Here is a 14,484-nt window from a genome sequence, read left to right as displayed (position 1 = left end):
AATTCGTGTCGCAATGGAGTGGCTTTTATCTATTAAGCGATCCACTATCAGAGGGATGTAGGGGAAGAAGATTCTCCTCAAATACCTGGTGTTGTCTTTGAAATATATGAATGTGTCTTTCTTATAACTTTGACCCTTAAAAGTTTGGGGTTTTTTTTCGCTGAGGAAGATTCACCCTGAGCTAACATCCACTGCCAATCTTCTTCTTTTTTTTTTCTCGCTTGAGGAAGATTAGCCCTGAGCTAACATCTGCTCCAGTCTTCCTCTATTTTGTATGTAGGTCGCTGCCACAGCATGGCTGATGAGTGGTGTAGGTCCGTACCGGGGATCTGAACCAGTGAACCCGGGCCACCGAACTTAACCACTAGGCCACGGGGCTGGCCCCTGGATTTTTTTTTTTAAATCATGAAGTCAGTTGTTTCCAACTTTGAGGATCTACCAACAACTGGCTCTTTATTAAATGAGCTTTGCTGGCTGATAGAATAACTTCTTGCTTATACCTTAGTCTCTCTGTTGCCTCCCCTTTTTGAGTAGTTCAGGCAGTGTAATAAGGAACTATGTAATTTTCTTATTCCTTGGTCTTGAGCACAACACATTCTCTTGATTTCCATGATTGTCTTGCCAAGGAACTCACATTAGGTATTTGAAGTCTAGAATAGCAGTGAGCAGAATTTGGAAATCCTGATCATTCCTCAGCCCCTGCTGTGCGTAGAGCTCTGCCTTGCCTTGTAAAGCTCTCCTCGGGAGTCGTGGCAGAGGGTGGTCACTCTGGACCCATCAGTCCCCCCTTCAACATGTAAACACAGTCACAGGAAGCCTGGGCTTTACTTGCCATGGAAAGTTCTGCCTCAACCCTAAAGCAGCCTGAGAGACAAGTTAGAGCCAAGAAGTGCTGCTTTTGATTCTGGCAGTGACATTCCAAAGGAGAGCAATTAAAATAATAGAAGTTTGAAGAGCAAACAAAAGCCATGGAATTAGAGCTCTTTCACCTAGAAAAAATTAGAGAGAAGAACCTGTCGTGAAGTATAATGTGCGAAAGCACGTCTCCATGGGAGCTGTCTAGCCATTTTTTCTTTTTATTGAGGATGGCGCGAGAAGGAATATTTTATTTTGATGGCTTGTAGGCTAATTCTAGTAAGAATCGTTAGGACTCCAAGGTCCCTCTGCAAGTGCTTCCACCGCCACCACCTCCAGGTTTTCCAAGGGTCAGATGGACCAAGAGCCTTAAGGTGGGTAGGACCACCTTATTTTAGGCTATTCATGGTCAAAAGATCCACTGATGTGGGCCATTAGCAATGTCTGGCAAGTTCTCACAAGTTGCTATATTACTAGCCTTGTGTTTGGGAATTGGTTAGAAAGAGAAGTTGTGAGAAGGAAAGGAAAACAAAGTAGCAAATTACCCAAACATGAACACAACCTGCCAAGATCTTTCACTCTAGGCAGGGTGTGATAAAGCTTTCTTGCTCTACAGCTGTCTATATGGGTTTTTCAGTTTATCACGGGAAGTCAGCTGCCCCCATATCTAGTACACAGCGATTGTCTACCAACTCTGTTTTTGCTAACTCGTAACAATATTGTGTATTAATGAATAGATTTTTTAAAAAGCCAAACTTTGAAATGCATACACTTCTCCATTCACTATTATTTGAACAAAGCTTGATAAGGACGACAATTCAAATCTTACAGACTAATAGAATTATCTAGAAGACTTCTAGATCAGCATTGTCCAATTAAAATATAATGCAAGCCACATATATAATTTTTAATTTTCTAGTAGTCACATTTAAAAAAGTAAGATGAAACCAGTGAAAATAATTTTAAGAGATTTTGTATAACCCGATTCCAAAATAGTACTTCAACATGTAATTAATATAAAAATTATGAATGAAGTATTTTATACTTTTCTGTTTCATACTAAGTCTTTGAAATCTGGTATATATTTTACACTTAAGCACGTCTCAATTCGGACTAGTTGCATTTCAAGTGCTCGGTAGCCACATATGGCTCCTAACTACTGTGTTGAATAAATAGTGTGGCTGTAGAGATAAATATTAATAATCGATGAGTTGTTTTAGGAAGACTAGGCCAGACAGAGTGGAAATCTTCAATTATTTTGAGGGAGGTGAGAACAAGACTAGACAGTTTTGATGAGGTATTTTTCCTTATATGAGAAAACTATAATTTTCTTCTAAGCAATGAATCAACATAAAAAATGTTATCCATTAGCAAATGCAGTCTCATATTATGTGCCATTATATGACCTAGCTTTAAATGTTTCATTTCTGTCATTGGTAATTTTGGGGAAGTGTTTAATTTGGGGCAGTAAGCTTGGCTAAAAACTACAGATATGAAAGATCTCAGATATTCTATTTTATAAAGTGCCTGGTTGGCAGTCTGAAGAATAGGCTTGTGCAGTGGCCTAGAATACGTGGCCTGGTATTGGAATGTATGAAGACTTCCTTGGAACAGGGCCCAATTCATGTTGCTATTTAAGATTCATCCATGAAGGGATCCCCTGTTGACCTGAGTTTCACATCCTACTTTTTTCTACCTTTGAAAATATAAAAGGCACTGTCATTCCTGGCAGCCCAGCATGGACACGGGTAAAACATCAGGCAATTTCTCGTTCCTCTTTAATCCCTCGGTCCCAATATTGGCTAGCTAGCTTGGAGTGAAAGTAAGCAAAGAAATGAGTCTCTCTGTTGTGTTCATTTTTCACCAATCCTGATAATAAGTATTTGCCAAGAGTTATATAACTGTTAAATATAGTTTTCTATACTAGAGAGAAGGTTGATTCTTGTCTAGTCAGAAAGTCAGAGCTTGCCCTGGAGACTAGTGTATCCAGATCTTGGGGGGGGCGGGGGGGATGGTGTAGGTTGATCTAGACTTTTCCAGATGCCCCAGCTTTCATAGAGAGTATATCCAACTTAATGTTTGGTACTAACTCATAGCCTCTTTGGACCCTTGGAACCTGAAAGATTCCTCACCTATTTTCCAAGTTGGTGTCCAGTTCTGAAAGTAAGATCAACCTCGTGGTTACAGTTATGGTGGATGCCAATGGGAAGAAAACCTTGTGTCTGCTCCTACTCTGAACTGCCCAGGACTTGAACACCAGTCCTGAACGTGGGCAAGCATCCTTGGCTGCGAGCTTACCTAAATGTCTGGCTGCTTCTTGAATTTTTGCCACCTTCAAGTTGGATCAAGCTTTTTAGGGCAAGTGCATTTTAACTACCATATGGTTAACTGCATAACCAATCCATGTTTTATAGGCCATAAAGTTGTTATAGAGCAAGCAGAAAGAAGATTGCAAAAGCTTTAAAAATTTGCAGCAAACTTAGACCATGTGCTCGTGGCTTTGGCTGATAAATTACTCATTTCCTACATCTTACCATTACTCATTTCCTACATCCTACCATTTCTTCTTGTTGACCCAAGTTAGTGCCTTTATTTTATATTCATAACTTTAAAATTGGCATTATAAGTTTGCTCTAATTATTTGCCACGAATATAAACTATCTAGAAAAAGTCAGAATGTTGATTTGCTGGATTCTTTATATTCTAGAAATATTGGTACCAGCTGTGTGAAGAACTTTATTATAGAGTGAAACCAAATTCATGTTCCTTTTGAAAAATGATCGTTAATCTATATTCTTGTTATTGTGTTTGTCTTATTATAACCTTCCAAGCATAAGTTTCACTCTTCTGTTTTTCTAACAAAATCCATAAACATGGATTTTGCTGGTAAGGTAACGTGCCAACATGAGGTAAATTTCTTCATTAATCACACTCTTTATTGTGAGGCATTTTGTCTCTATAAACCTGTGATCTCATTACTAGGGGGAAAAATTGGTGATCCTGCCTTACAAATGAAGAAGATTGGAACTTGGTGTGTTTCACCAGAATAGCTTCTGAAAGGTTAAATTTCACGTAGGGCCTTTTTGGACCCGAGATTTAAGTGCTATGGATATTAACTGACCTTTTGACTTTACAAGTATTCTTTTTTTATGCCCTTTCCTACGCACTCACAGCCCCATTTCTTTAAAATGGCTCCTCTATTTATTATTTAATTGTATAATTACACTGTCACGTTATCTATCTTTACATGGACTGTTGTAGTTAATCAAATATAACTCTGTAATAGCATGACCCCACATCTCCCACAAATGGAATGTCAGCTTTCAAGTAGAGATTTAGAGAAATATTGGGTGAGAGGGTAAGTTTTAAAGGGGGTGTGGGTCTTAATATTTTGGTTTGTTTTTCTTGCCCAGTCTTAGAAAATTATTGTCTGTGCGACACTTTCTTTAATGCCATATACGAGTAAAAGGTAAAATGGATGCTTAATGACTTAAGCATCCGTTAGTCAAGTAGAGGTGGTTCCAGGATGGTAGCTTAAAATTGTGTGGAATTATAGTGGAATACTTAAAATATAGAACGGTGTTTTGCAAAATTCCATGAGAATCACATAGAATAAATTTTAAGGACATAGGAATCACTTGTGCTTGTTAAAGCTATAGATTCCTTGTGCCCTGATGGCTGAGCCCTTAATTTAGTGCATCTGGATTAATCTGCATCTATTAGTTATTCCACGTGGGCACACTCTGAGGCCATGGATGCAGTGCTTCCTGAACCTTAACGCGCATGCACATGTCACTGGCATCTTGTTGAAGTGCAGACTGAAGTTGAATAGGTCAGAGTCGTGCCCGAGACTCTGCATTTCTAACACACTCCAGGTGATGCTTTAGAAACTCCAGCTTTGCAACCCAACCTCCCCTGGGTACCTTTGCTTTTTCTTCTGCAGCTAACTCGCTACCTTTTTGGTTTTGCCTTTATACATTTGGGCTGCTTTTTAATCTCCTTGAAACCTTCTGCTTAAATATAATTTTAAAATCCTTGCTTCTTTTTCTTATCTTGTCCTTTTTCTTTATTTTTTTCCTGCACACAGATGTGCACCAGTTGCGTCTTGAAGTGCCAGCAGCTGTAGCAGAAGTTCCAGAGCCCAGGACCACAGCCAGGCGCGCCTCCTCCCCAGAACTGGCGACCATGGAGCTCTCTGACAGCGACCGCCCCGTCAGCTTTGGCTCCACGTCGTCCTCGGCCTCTTCCCGGGACAGCCACGGTTCCTTCGGCAGCAGAATGACCTTAGTTTCAAACAGCCACCTGGGCTTGTTTCACCAGGACAAGGAAGCCGGGGCCATAAAACTGGAGCTGATTCCAGCCAGGCCGTTTTCCAGCAGCGAGCTGCAGAGGGACAGCCCGGGCGTGCAACAGGACACGCACGAGGGCAGCGAGAGGCAGCCCCGGGCCCAGCGGAGAGGGGAGGCGAGCGGGGCGACCAGAACAGGTGCGGAATCGGCCACCAGCCCCAAGCTCCTCTACGTGGATCGAGTCGTTCAGGAAATTCTGGAGACCGAAAGGACTTACGTGCAAGATTTAAAAAGCATCGTAGAGGTAAGGCCAACCTGTTTGTTTAACGTTTGCCATGCAGGATAAAAATACTTGCAAAATAAAGAGGAAACCCAGGTGTCAGGGATGTGTTGGGAATGTTTAAACAGATCATAACGTAAGGCAAACCCTAGGGCCGTACTCATTGTGTTAAAATCCTCTTAATATTTGCATTAGCGATTTACACGTTAGAAGCAAGAATGATGATACCACTGCGCACACCAGGATGTTAATAAATCCTACACTGAGGATCTCAGAGTGCATCGCAGAGGATCAAGCAGGACGGAAGGCTCCTGACTTGCAGGTGTCAGGTGTGTCCTGGCTGAGCCCATCAGGCTGTCTTCACTGTAGTCACAATTGTCTTCTGGTATCTGGATGCTTCTAAAATGACTGATACCTGTGTCCCACCTCCAGAACCTGGGATTTTGTGGATCTGGGGTGTGGCCTGGGTGGTGGGCTTGTGGAGGATCCCCAGGTGATTCTTTTTTTTTTTTTTTTTTTTTTTTAAAGATTTTATTTATTCAGTTTTTTCCCCCCAAAGCCCCAGTAGATAGTTGTATGTCATAGGTTCACATCCTTCTAGTTGCTGTACGTGGGACTCGGCCTCATGTTGGACGGAGAAGTGGTGCCTCGGGGCGCTCCCGGGATCCGAACCCGGGCCGCCAGCATCAGAGCGCGCACACTTAACCGCTAAGCCACGGAGCCGGCCCTCCCCAGGTGATTCTAATGTGCAGACAAGGTTGGGAACTACCGTTCGATGCTGTTCTCTGTCTTGGTGTTTTGGGGAAGGTGGTGAACAGTAGAGAAAAACTGTGGGCTTTGTCTTGTCTTCAGCTTTTACTTCCTGTTCACTTCTGTAGTAAACAAGTTTGCATGAATTATTTGACTCCATGCAAATTGAGCTCAGCTTATGTGCCAGATGGCGTACTCTGGAAATTCAATTATTAACTTGACTTTGATTTATAGATAGGTTTTTAAGGATAAAGTAAGAATTACCAGAGCAGCTCAGATGTTAACTCATTCTCAATTAATGATTAAAAACATTAATATTTCGAAGGCAAATTGATGTATTATGAAGCTACACTCCCTTTGCTGCCTAGAAATATACCAAATTTTTTCATTGGTTACTGCCTACTTCCTGTTTTAGACTTTTAATCTAAAATATGTTTCAGAGTATAGCAGAATATTTGCTAATGAGCAGGTTCTCCACCAAATACATTCTTATAGCTTTAGAAAAAATATTCTAAGGCACTATTGTGTGTGGAGTTCCATAAATGATAGAACCAGACACTGTCTCCTAAAAATAGTTATGACATAACTTCCCAGGAAAAATAGAAAAATCAATTGATGCTCAACCAAAACAATATGTGATACCAAATGTAGAATAAACCAGGCCAACTGGTTTTTTAATTTCAACAATGAGGTCATTTGTACTTGAGAAGAAATACCTGTGAAATTGCCAAAAATTTTGCAACCTCAGGAAATTTATGATTGTCAAAGCTTTCTTTGATCTATCCTTTTTTTTTTTTCTCGGAAACTTTTCCACCTAGTCAAAACTCGCCATACCGAGAGAGAAACCTTTAGTTACTGAACTGGTATTCCGTGAACACTCTTGTTTTTTCTGAGGCTGGTTGATCAACTTTGGGTGAGAAGAAATAAGGTAGAATATGAATGAAAGAAAAGAGATCAAGACAATATTAGAAGTTCTATTTCAAGCTGTCCAAATGTTCTTGCCTTTTTTTCTTTACCCATGACTTAACCATGTTTTACACTAGGGGTTGGTGGACTTTTTCTATAAAGGGCCAGATAGTAAATATATTTTGGACTTTCTGGGCCCTAAGATCTCAGTCACAGTTGCTTAACTGCTGTTGTAACTCAAAAGCAGCCATAGACACTTTGTCAATGAACGGGTGTGGAAGTTCCAGAAAACTTTACGGCCAGGTTTGACTCAAGGGCCACAGTTTGGACTGTAAATTTGTGTCTATGTTGCATCGACTGTAAAATGGGATTAATAAATTGTATCTGCCTCATAGGTTTATTATTATGAGAATTAGGTTAGGTAATATATGAAAAGCTCACACAACACTACCTGGCATATGGTAAGCAATTAATAAATGGAAACTATCACCATCACCAGCTTCCTCTGAATTTGCTGGTTGAGAGTGATCACCATTGATACATGGGCATACCTCGGAGATATTGCGAGTTCGGTTCCAGACCACTGTAATAAGCAAGTATCACAATAAAGCGAGTCACACGAATTTTTTGGTTTCCCAGCATATAAAAGTTATGTTTATACTGTACTGTAGTATATTAAGTGTGCAATAGCATTATGTCTAAAAAAAAAAAAACTGTGTGCCTTAACTTTAAAATACGGTATTGCTAGAAAATGCTAACCATCATCTGAGCCTTTAGCAAGTCATAATCTTTTTGCTGGTAGAGGGTCTTGTAAAAAACACAATGTCGGGACCAGCCCAGTGGCGTAGTGGTTAAGTTTGCGGACTCCACTTGAGCGGCCCAGGGTTCGCAGGCCCAGATCCCGGGCACGGACCTAGGCACTGCTTATCAAGCCATGCTGTGGGAGGCATCCCATATATAAAGTAGAGGAAGACGGGCACGGAGGTTAGCCCAGGGCCAATCTTCCTCAGCAAAAAGAGGAGGATTGGCAATAGTTGTTAGCTCAGGGCTAATCTTCCTCACCCAAAAAAAAAAAAAAAAAGAAACAAAAAACACAATGTCTGCGAAGTGCAATAAAACAAGGTATACCAGTGTACCAGCATTTTTAGACTATATTTCACCTAAAGCCTTTCACAAAAATAATCAGACCAGTCACTTCACTGTAGCATAAATTTAATTAGGAAAAAATTTTTAACAGGTGATTCCAACATTATTTTGAATGCATTTAGATTATTTCTAATGAATCCACTGAAGATCTGAGGTGGCACATAATTAGGGTGAGGAAAGAGGAAGGGTGTTGGGAGGGAGGGTAGTTGGGGAAGAAAAGTCCACACGTGGAGGGACGTACCCATGTAGGAAGAAGTAGATGCTGCTTTGTTCCAGAAGTCACCCGAATGCTTTGGATCCTTGACCCTCTCTCCACCTGGAAAAATCAGAACCACTTCACATCAGGGCTTAGTTGATCACAGGCTCTTCTTCATATACTTGTGGTATGTGACCACCTCTATTTCTCAAGATCGCCATTTTAACAGAATGGTTAGACCCGTTTTGTCTAGTTCTTTCCTTTATGAAGAGTAACCAATTATTTTCCAGCTTGCAGAAACTCTGCCCAATAAATACTGTTGTAATGGGTATTTTAAAATACAAAGCGTCAATTCCTTTAAAATCTGTTTGCCTTGATCCATGTCAGCCTGTTTTTATCATTCTATGGCTGACTTCTCTAATATCCTTGATTTTTTTCAAATGCAGAATTTTAAATTGGGGAAAGGGCTGTCATTAACAACCTCCTGTGACAAGCTCTTACCACGCCTAAAACGCAGAGCTTGTTGGCTTTTTCTAAACAAAGATTATTTCTGAAAAAAAGAAAAAGAGTCTAATTGTAGAGATAACTGGTAAATCACTTTTCATGTACACAGTAGCACAGTTTCGAACTTTCTGCACTCTGCTTTGTTGAATCCCATCTAACTAATATCCTTCAATAGTCATTCTCAGTTTAATTAATCTCCCCCATAAGGGGTACATTTTAACTGTGTACCATATCGATACATAATCTTCACAGACCAGGTTTAGATTTTGTTTTAGGATTTACAGACAGAAATATTTTTGTGAAAGATCATTGATATACACATTGATTTCAAAGATGTTAACACAATGCTTCCACATTTTCAGCATGGTCCCAAATACCATCAGAGTAGCTTATTTCTGCCAAGAGATCCATCTCACCATTGGGGCAATAGGGTTTCCCAGAAAATGGTTACACATGCAAAGGAGGTTGTATGCCTTTTTCCCCTGTGTATAGAGACATTGTATTAAAATAATCCCAAATATAAGGTATTTTTCCTTTCCCACGCCATTTAGAGATTCAGAAATTGATTCTTAGTGCTGTCTGAAAATCAGCCATACAATGTCATTCTTACCTCTCTTCCTCTTCATCCTTTTCATTCCCCCCACACCCTTCTCTCTGGGCCCCCTCACCTCCCCACCATGGCTACTCAATCCTCTGCTCCTTTGCCCAACATCCTAGTCATTTACTTTTGTACACTTGACATTTTAGAGAGAGAGGTGAGGTTTTGTCTATCACCCCATGCTCAACCCAACAATGGAGCTGTTATTTTCATCTCTATATATGGCTCCTAATAGCATTCAGAGATAAAATGAGATATTAAATATGAAAGCAAGTTTTAAAAGTAAAATAGCCAATGATACAATTTGTAGAGAAAGAGAAATCCGTAGTTGGAAAGTAGCAAATAAGGGTCTCTTTCATGTTTAATGGGACCTTAGATTGACTGAGCGGGGACTCGCATGAGTCGAGTGGGTTTCTTTAATCTTTCTAAATGATCTGTAAAAGAGCCTTTGAGAACCTCATGAGATTTGGTCCCAGATATAGTTCATGGCCTGTTTCAACCTTTGAGGAAAGTTTTTAAATAGTTCATAATGTTACATAATGCTGTGTAATTAGAAGTTACATCTTTCCTGCAAAATGGCTTCTTTGAACTATAAGAGATGCTAAATTAAATCATTTAGGGGATGTCGAGGACGTGCATTTAGTGAAAAAGAAAAAGGAAAAATATTAAGTATAACATCAGTTTGATTTTTTTCTGTCATATTCTAGAGAGCTTAAAATCCTTTTCAAGCAGCTTTATCCATACAGTGTGTTAAAAAGCTAAGAAGTGAGTGTGATAGCCTTAATGTTTAAAATTGAAAGAAGCAGAGCCGTAAGCATAGCTTTGTCAAAAGCATTCAGCTTTATTCAAAAGCTGTAGCTAAGCAAGGATTACAGTGGTGACCTCTGACCCCCAGATCTTGTGTTTATTAGTCTATAGGGACTCTTTGTTTATTGCCTAGTAGTATAGACAGTGTCAGGGTACGTGCAAGAGAGAAGGATGCTTTTCACACATTTAGTGACATGAGACACATTGAAAGCTGTTCTGCCCAGTGCCATAGCTTAGAAAAGAGGCTGCTCTTAGCACGGGACGTATCAAATTAGTTGGAAAGAGCGCTGTGTTACACTTGGGAATTAAGCCTTCTCCCAAATTGGTGCAGAGCGAAGGCAGAAAACCCAATGACCAAGCCTACGGAGTTAGTGCGGTGACTTGACCATCTGCTCTTCCTGGAGTCTTAGCTCTCAGGCTTGTGAGGTGACCAAGACTTGGATAAAATGGAACTTGAGTTGGCTTTTGTCCTGGGCCCCCCCTCCCTCCAGGACAACACTGTCGCGTTTGGAGGTGGTTTCTGTTGAAGCCTGGCTTCGTACTGATCCTGTTGGAGAGACAAGATTGTGTGGTGTGGAAAGGGCAGTTGGTGTCTCCACTACTCTTCCCTTAGCCATAAAGAAATGATTCTGGGGGCCGGCCCGGTGGCATAATGGTTAAGTTCGCGCGCACCACTTTGGCGGCCCACGGTTCACAGGTTCAGATCCTGGGTGCAGACCTGTGCCCCCCTTATGAATCCATGCTGCGGCGGTGTCCCATATACAAAAAAAAAAGAGGAAGATTGGCGTGGATGTTGGCCCAGGGCCAGTCTTCCTCAGCAAAAAGAGGAGGATTGGCAACGGATGTTAGCTCAGGGCTAATCTTCTTCACCGAAAAAAAAAAAGAAAGAAATGATTCTGTGTGGACATTCCCTGGACCAGCCGTAACTGTTTAGGACACTTGACAAGAGGAGAAAGGTTTTGACCAAGGGAGAAGGCTGTTGAGAAGAGGTGAATTGTCATAGACTTTATTATCTTTTTATTTGCACATGTCTTCACTCAATACTTTCCTTCCAGTTTAAATAACATTTATTATACTGACACTTTTTATAAGGTTCATCTAGACTAAAGCTTTTTGAATACTGAGGGAAATATGTGTTCAATGCTAGAGTGTAGGACTTGGCAGGGACTGTTTTTAATGAAGGCTTATTACGTGGGTGGATTTCATAAAGAACTTGCTCTGTCGTACTTGGCACAATTTAATGTACTTTTACGTGGCACTCGAGCACTTTTATTTGAATGTGTCTCTTTATTTCTTTTTTCCCTCCAAGAGCTTTTATCATAGTGGGTGAATGAGATCTTTCTTAAAACCATTTAAGATCTATGATAATTTAGAAGAAAACCTGTTAAATAGTTTTCTGCTTCTGTGCTATTCCTCAAATAGCACATCTAATCACTGTAGATAATCCCTCAAAATCCCACTTTGACTATTCATTTCCATGTCTCTTTATTATTAGTGTTATGTTGTTATTATTATGCCCCCCACCTACCCCATCTACCTCACTGTCATCTCTTGCCGCCTCAACAACAACAAAAACTTAGAAGGTGGGAACGTAGTGATTTTGCATCTTCATCCCTTCTACTCGTTGCCGTCTAATGTGGGCGGTAGGGCAGGGACCTGGGCTTTGTTTTCTTTCCATTCCTAATAAGTTTGTCCATTTTGAATGTTCGGTTAATACGTTCTGATTGATTGCTAATGAGTAACAAAAATAGTTCAAAGTGAGCAGCATTTAGTAAAACCAAAGCGAGTTAAGGTTTGCAGAGTGGCTATGCAAAAGTAGCTGTTGCTGGGCCGGCCCCGTGGCTTAGCGGTTAAGTGCGTGCGCTCCGCTGCTGGCGGCCCGGGTTTGGATCCCGGGTGCGCACCGATGCACCACTTCTCCGGCCATGCTGAGGCCGCGTCCCACATACAGCAACTGGAAGGATGTGCAGCTGTGACATACAACTATCTACTGGGGCTTTGGGGGAAAAACAAATAAATAAATAAAATCTTAAAAAAAAAAAAAAAAGTAGCTGTTGCTGTTCACAAGAATTCATGTGTGTATAACGATTAATGCCAGGTTAGGTTGTTTGCTCCAAATCTTTATGGCCAGATCTTGAATCAAAACTTAGCAAAATTATAGGAGGCGGCCCCATGGCCTAGTGGTTAAGTTCAGCATGCTCTGCTTTGGCGGCCCAGGTTTGGTTCCTGGGCATGGACCTACACCACTTGGCAGCGGCCATGCTGTGGTGGCCACCTACATACAAAACAGAGGAAGATTGGCACAGATGTTAGATCAGCGTGAAGCTTCCTCAAGCAAAAAAAAAAGAGGAAGATTGGCAACAGATGTTGGCTCAGGGTGAATCTTCCTGAGCAAAAAAAATAAAAAAATAAACTTAAGAAAATTATTAAAGCAACCTATATTGGTCAGATTCTCCTGGAAGCATGGTAGACAATGCGTTTTACCTATGTGACACCTTAGGTTTTGTAACCATTCCCATCACCTCAATGGCTCCTAACAGCTGTAAACATGCTATGTAGCTTCCACTTCTAAATTTTCTAGAAAGGTGCCATGATAACAGCAAAAACACTAAAAAATAATAACATTAATAGCAACTAATATTTGAGTACTTACATCTATCAGGCACTGGATTAAGCACTTATGTCCTCACTCACAGCCCTACTGTGTGGTGCCATCATCATTTTCCTACTTTAGCACAAGAGTATTGAATGGACGGAGATTAAAGTAACGTGTCCAAGGTCCCATAGATGGTTAGTGGTAGGGCTGGAGCTGGACCCCAGGCTTCATCCCAAGCCCACTCTTTCTACTACTACACTGTTTTTGCAAATCTCCTCTTACAGTCTAGCAGAGGGTTCGAAATTTTCAGTCCTTTTCTTAAGCTCTCTAGAGCACAGTTTTGCAACAACAGCACCGCAGACATTTTGGACTGGATAATTCTTGATTGTGGGGGATAGTCATGTGCACTGTGGGATGTTTAGCAGCAAACCTGGCCTCCACCCACTCGATGCCAAGAGAACCACCACTATCCCCACTCATGACAACCAGGAATGTCTCTAGACATTGCCAAACATCCCCTGGGGGACAAAATTGCCTGTGGTTGAGAACTACTACTCTGAAGATTTGGAACACATAGTGTATGAGTAGGCTAAGGCACAGTAACAAATAGACCCCCAAATTTAGTGGCTTAATACAACAGAAATTTATTTCTTTTTCCTATAACAGTTGTGTGTGAGTGTTCAGATTAGTGAGAGTGGTGGTCCTCCACGCAGTCATTCAGGCACCTGTGCTGATGAGTCTCTGCCACCTTCAGCACATTGCTTCCAAGGTTGCTACAGTCTGCACCATCTCAGTCAGCTAGGCAGTGAGAAGACATGGAGACCTGTTTGGGGGAGATTTCTGAGACAGGCATGGAAGTGGCTTACACCCCTTCTCTCATTCCGTGGATGAGAATCTTGTCAGGTTCTACACCAAACTATAAGGAAGGCTGGGAGATGTAGTCTAGCTGTGTGCCCAGAGAAGGTAGGAAACATTTTTGTGAACAACTGGCAGTCTCCACCATGCATTATATATAATTGAAACATTCTCATTGTAAAACCTACACCATGTATCCCCCACCACAGCACCGAAAATAAAAATACATAGAGAAGAAAGCAAGAAAGATTTTGATGATGCTTACTGCTGAGATTATAATCACTCTCTCTACTAAATAACCCTATAGAATGTTTCAAATGGAATTATTCATTTTTCTACTCATTCCCATCCATATGACCTGCCAATAGGGCTCTTTGGAATTACTGAACACCACAGATAGTATTTCAGTTTAAGAAGAGGGCTGCTGGGGCTAACAGTTCGAAGGCACAGATTGTGCTCATCTTGCTGGTGTTCTGGAAACCTTGTGAGTAGAAGGGAGTCAATGAGGGTAATGGACTAAAGCCGTCAAACACTTAATAGAACGATGCTTAGAAGTGCAAGTTTATTGCCACATTGATGGAGTTGATAAGAAAATTGAATGCCCTCCTTTTTACTGTCCTGCCTTTCTTTTACATTCATTTCTGAAGCCATTTGAAGAAGCCAAAATGAGAATTTGGACACATCGAAATAGTAAGCAACGAA

General features: G+C 40.9%; 1 protein-coding gene across 7 annotated transcripts in view; it reads left to right on the top strand.

The window, feature by feature from the left end:
• PLEKHG1 (pleckstrin homology and RhoGEF domain containing G1) overlaps positions 1-14,484 on the top strand; it is a 231,650-nt gene that overhangs the window by 131,755 nt on the left and 85,411 nt on the right. For all 7 annotated transcript variants that reach the window (XM_087425136.1, XM_087425139.1, XM_087425135.1 and 4 more), the window contains one exon: positions 4,943-5,448. In XM_087425136.1, the coding sequence (XP_087281262.1) occupies positions 5,041-5,448 (408 nt within the window). In that variant the 5' untranslated portion in view covers positions 4,943-5,040. The remainder of the gene's footprint in view (positions 1-4,942; positions 5,449-14,484) is intronic.

The sequence above is a fragment of the Ceratotherium simum genome, chromosome 38 (genome assembly GCF_057802395.1).
Source record: "Ceratotherium simum simum isolate JZ-2026a chromosome 38, ASM5780239v1, whole genome shotgun sequence".
NCBI lineage: Eukaryota > Metazoa > Chordata > Mammalia > Perissodactyla > Rhinocerotidae > Ceratotherium > Ceratotherium simum.
This window is presented reverse-complemented; position numbering and strand designations above follow the sequence as displayed.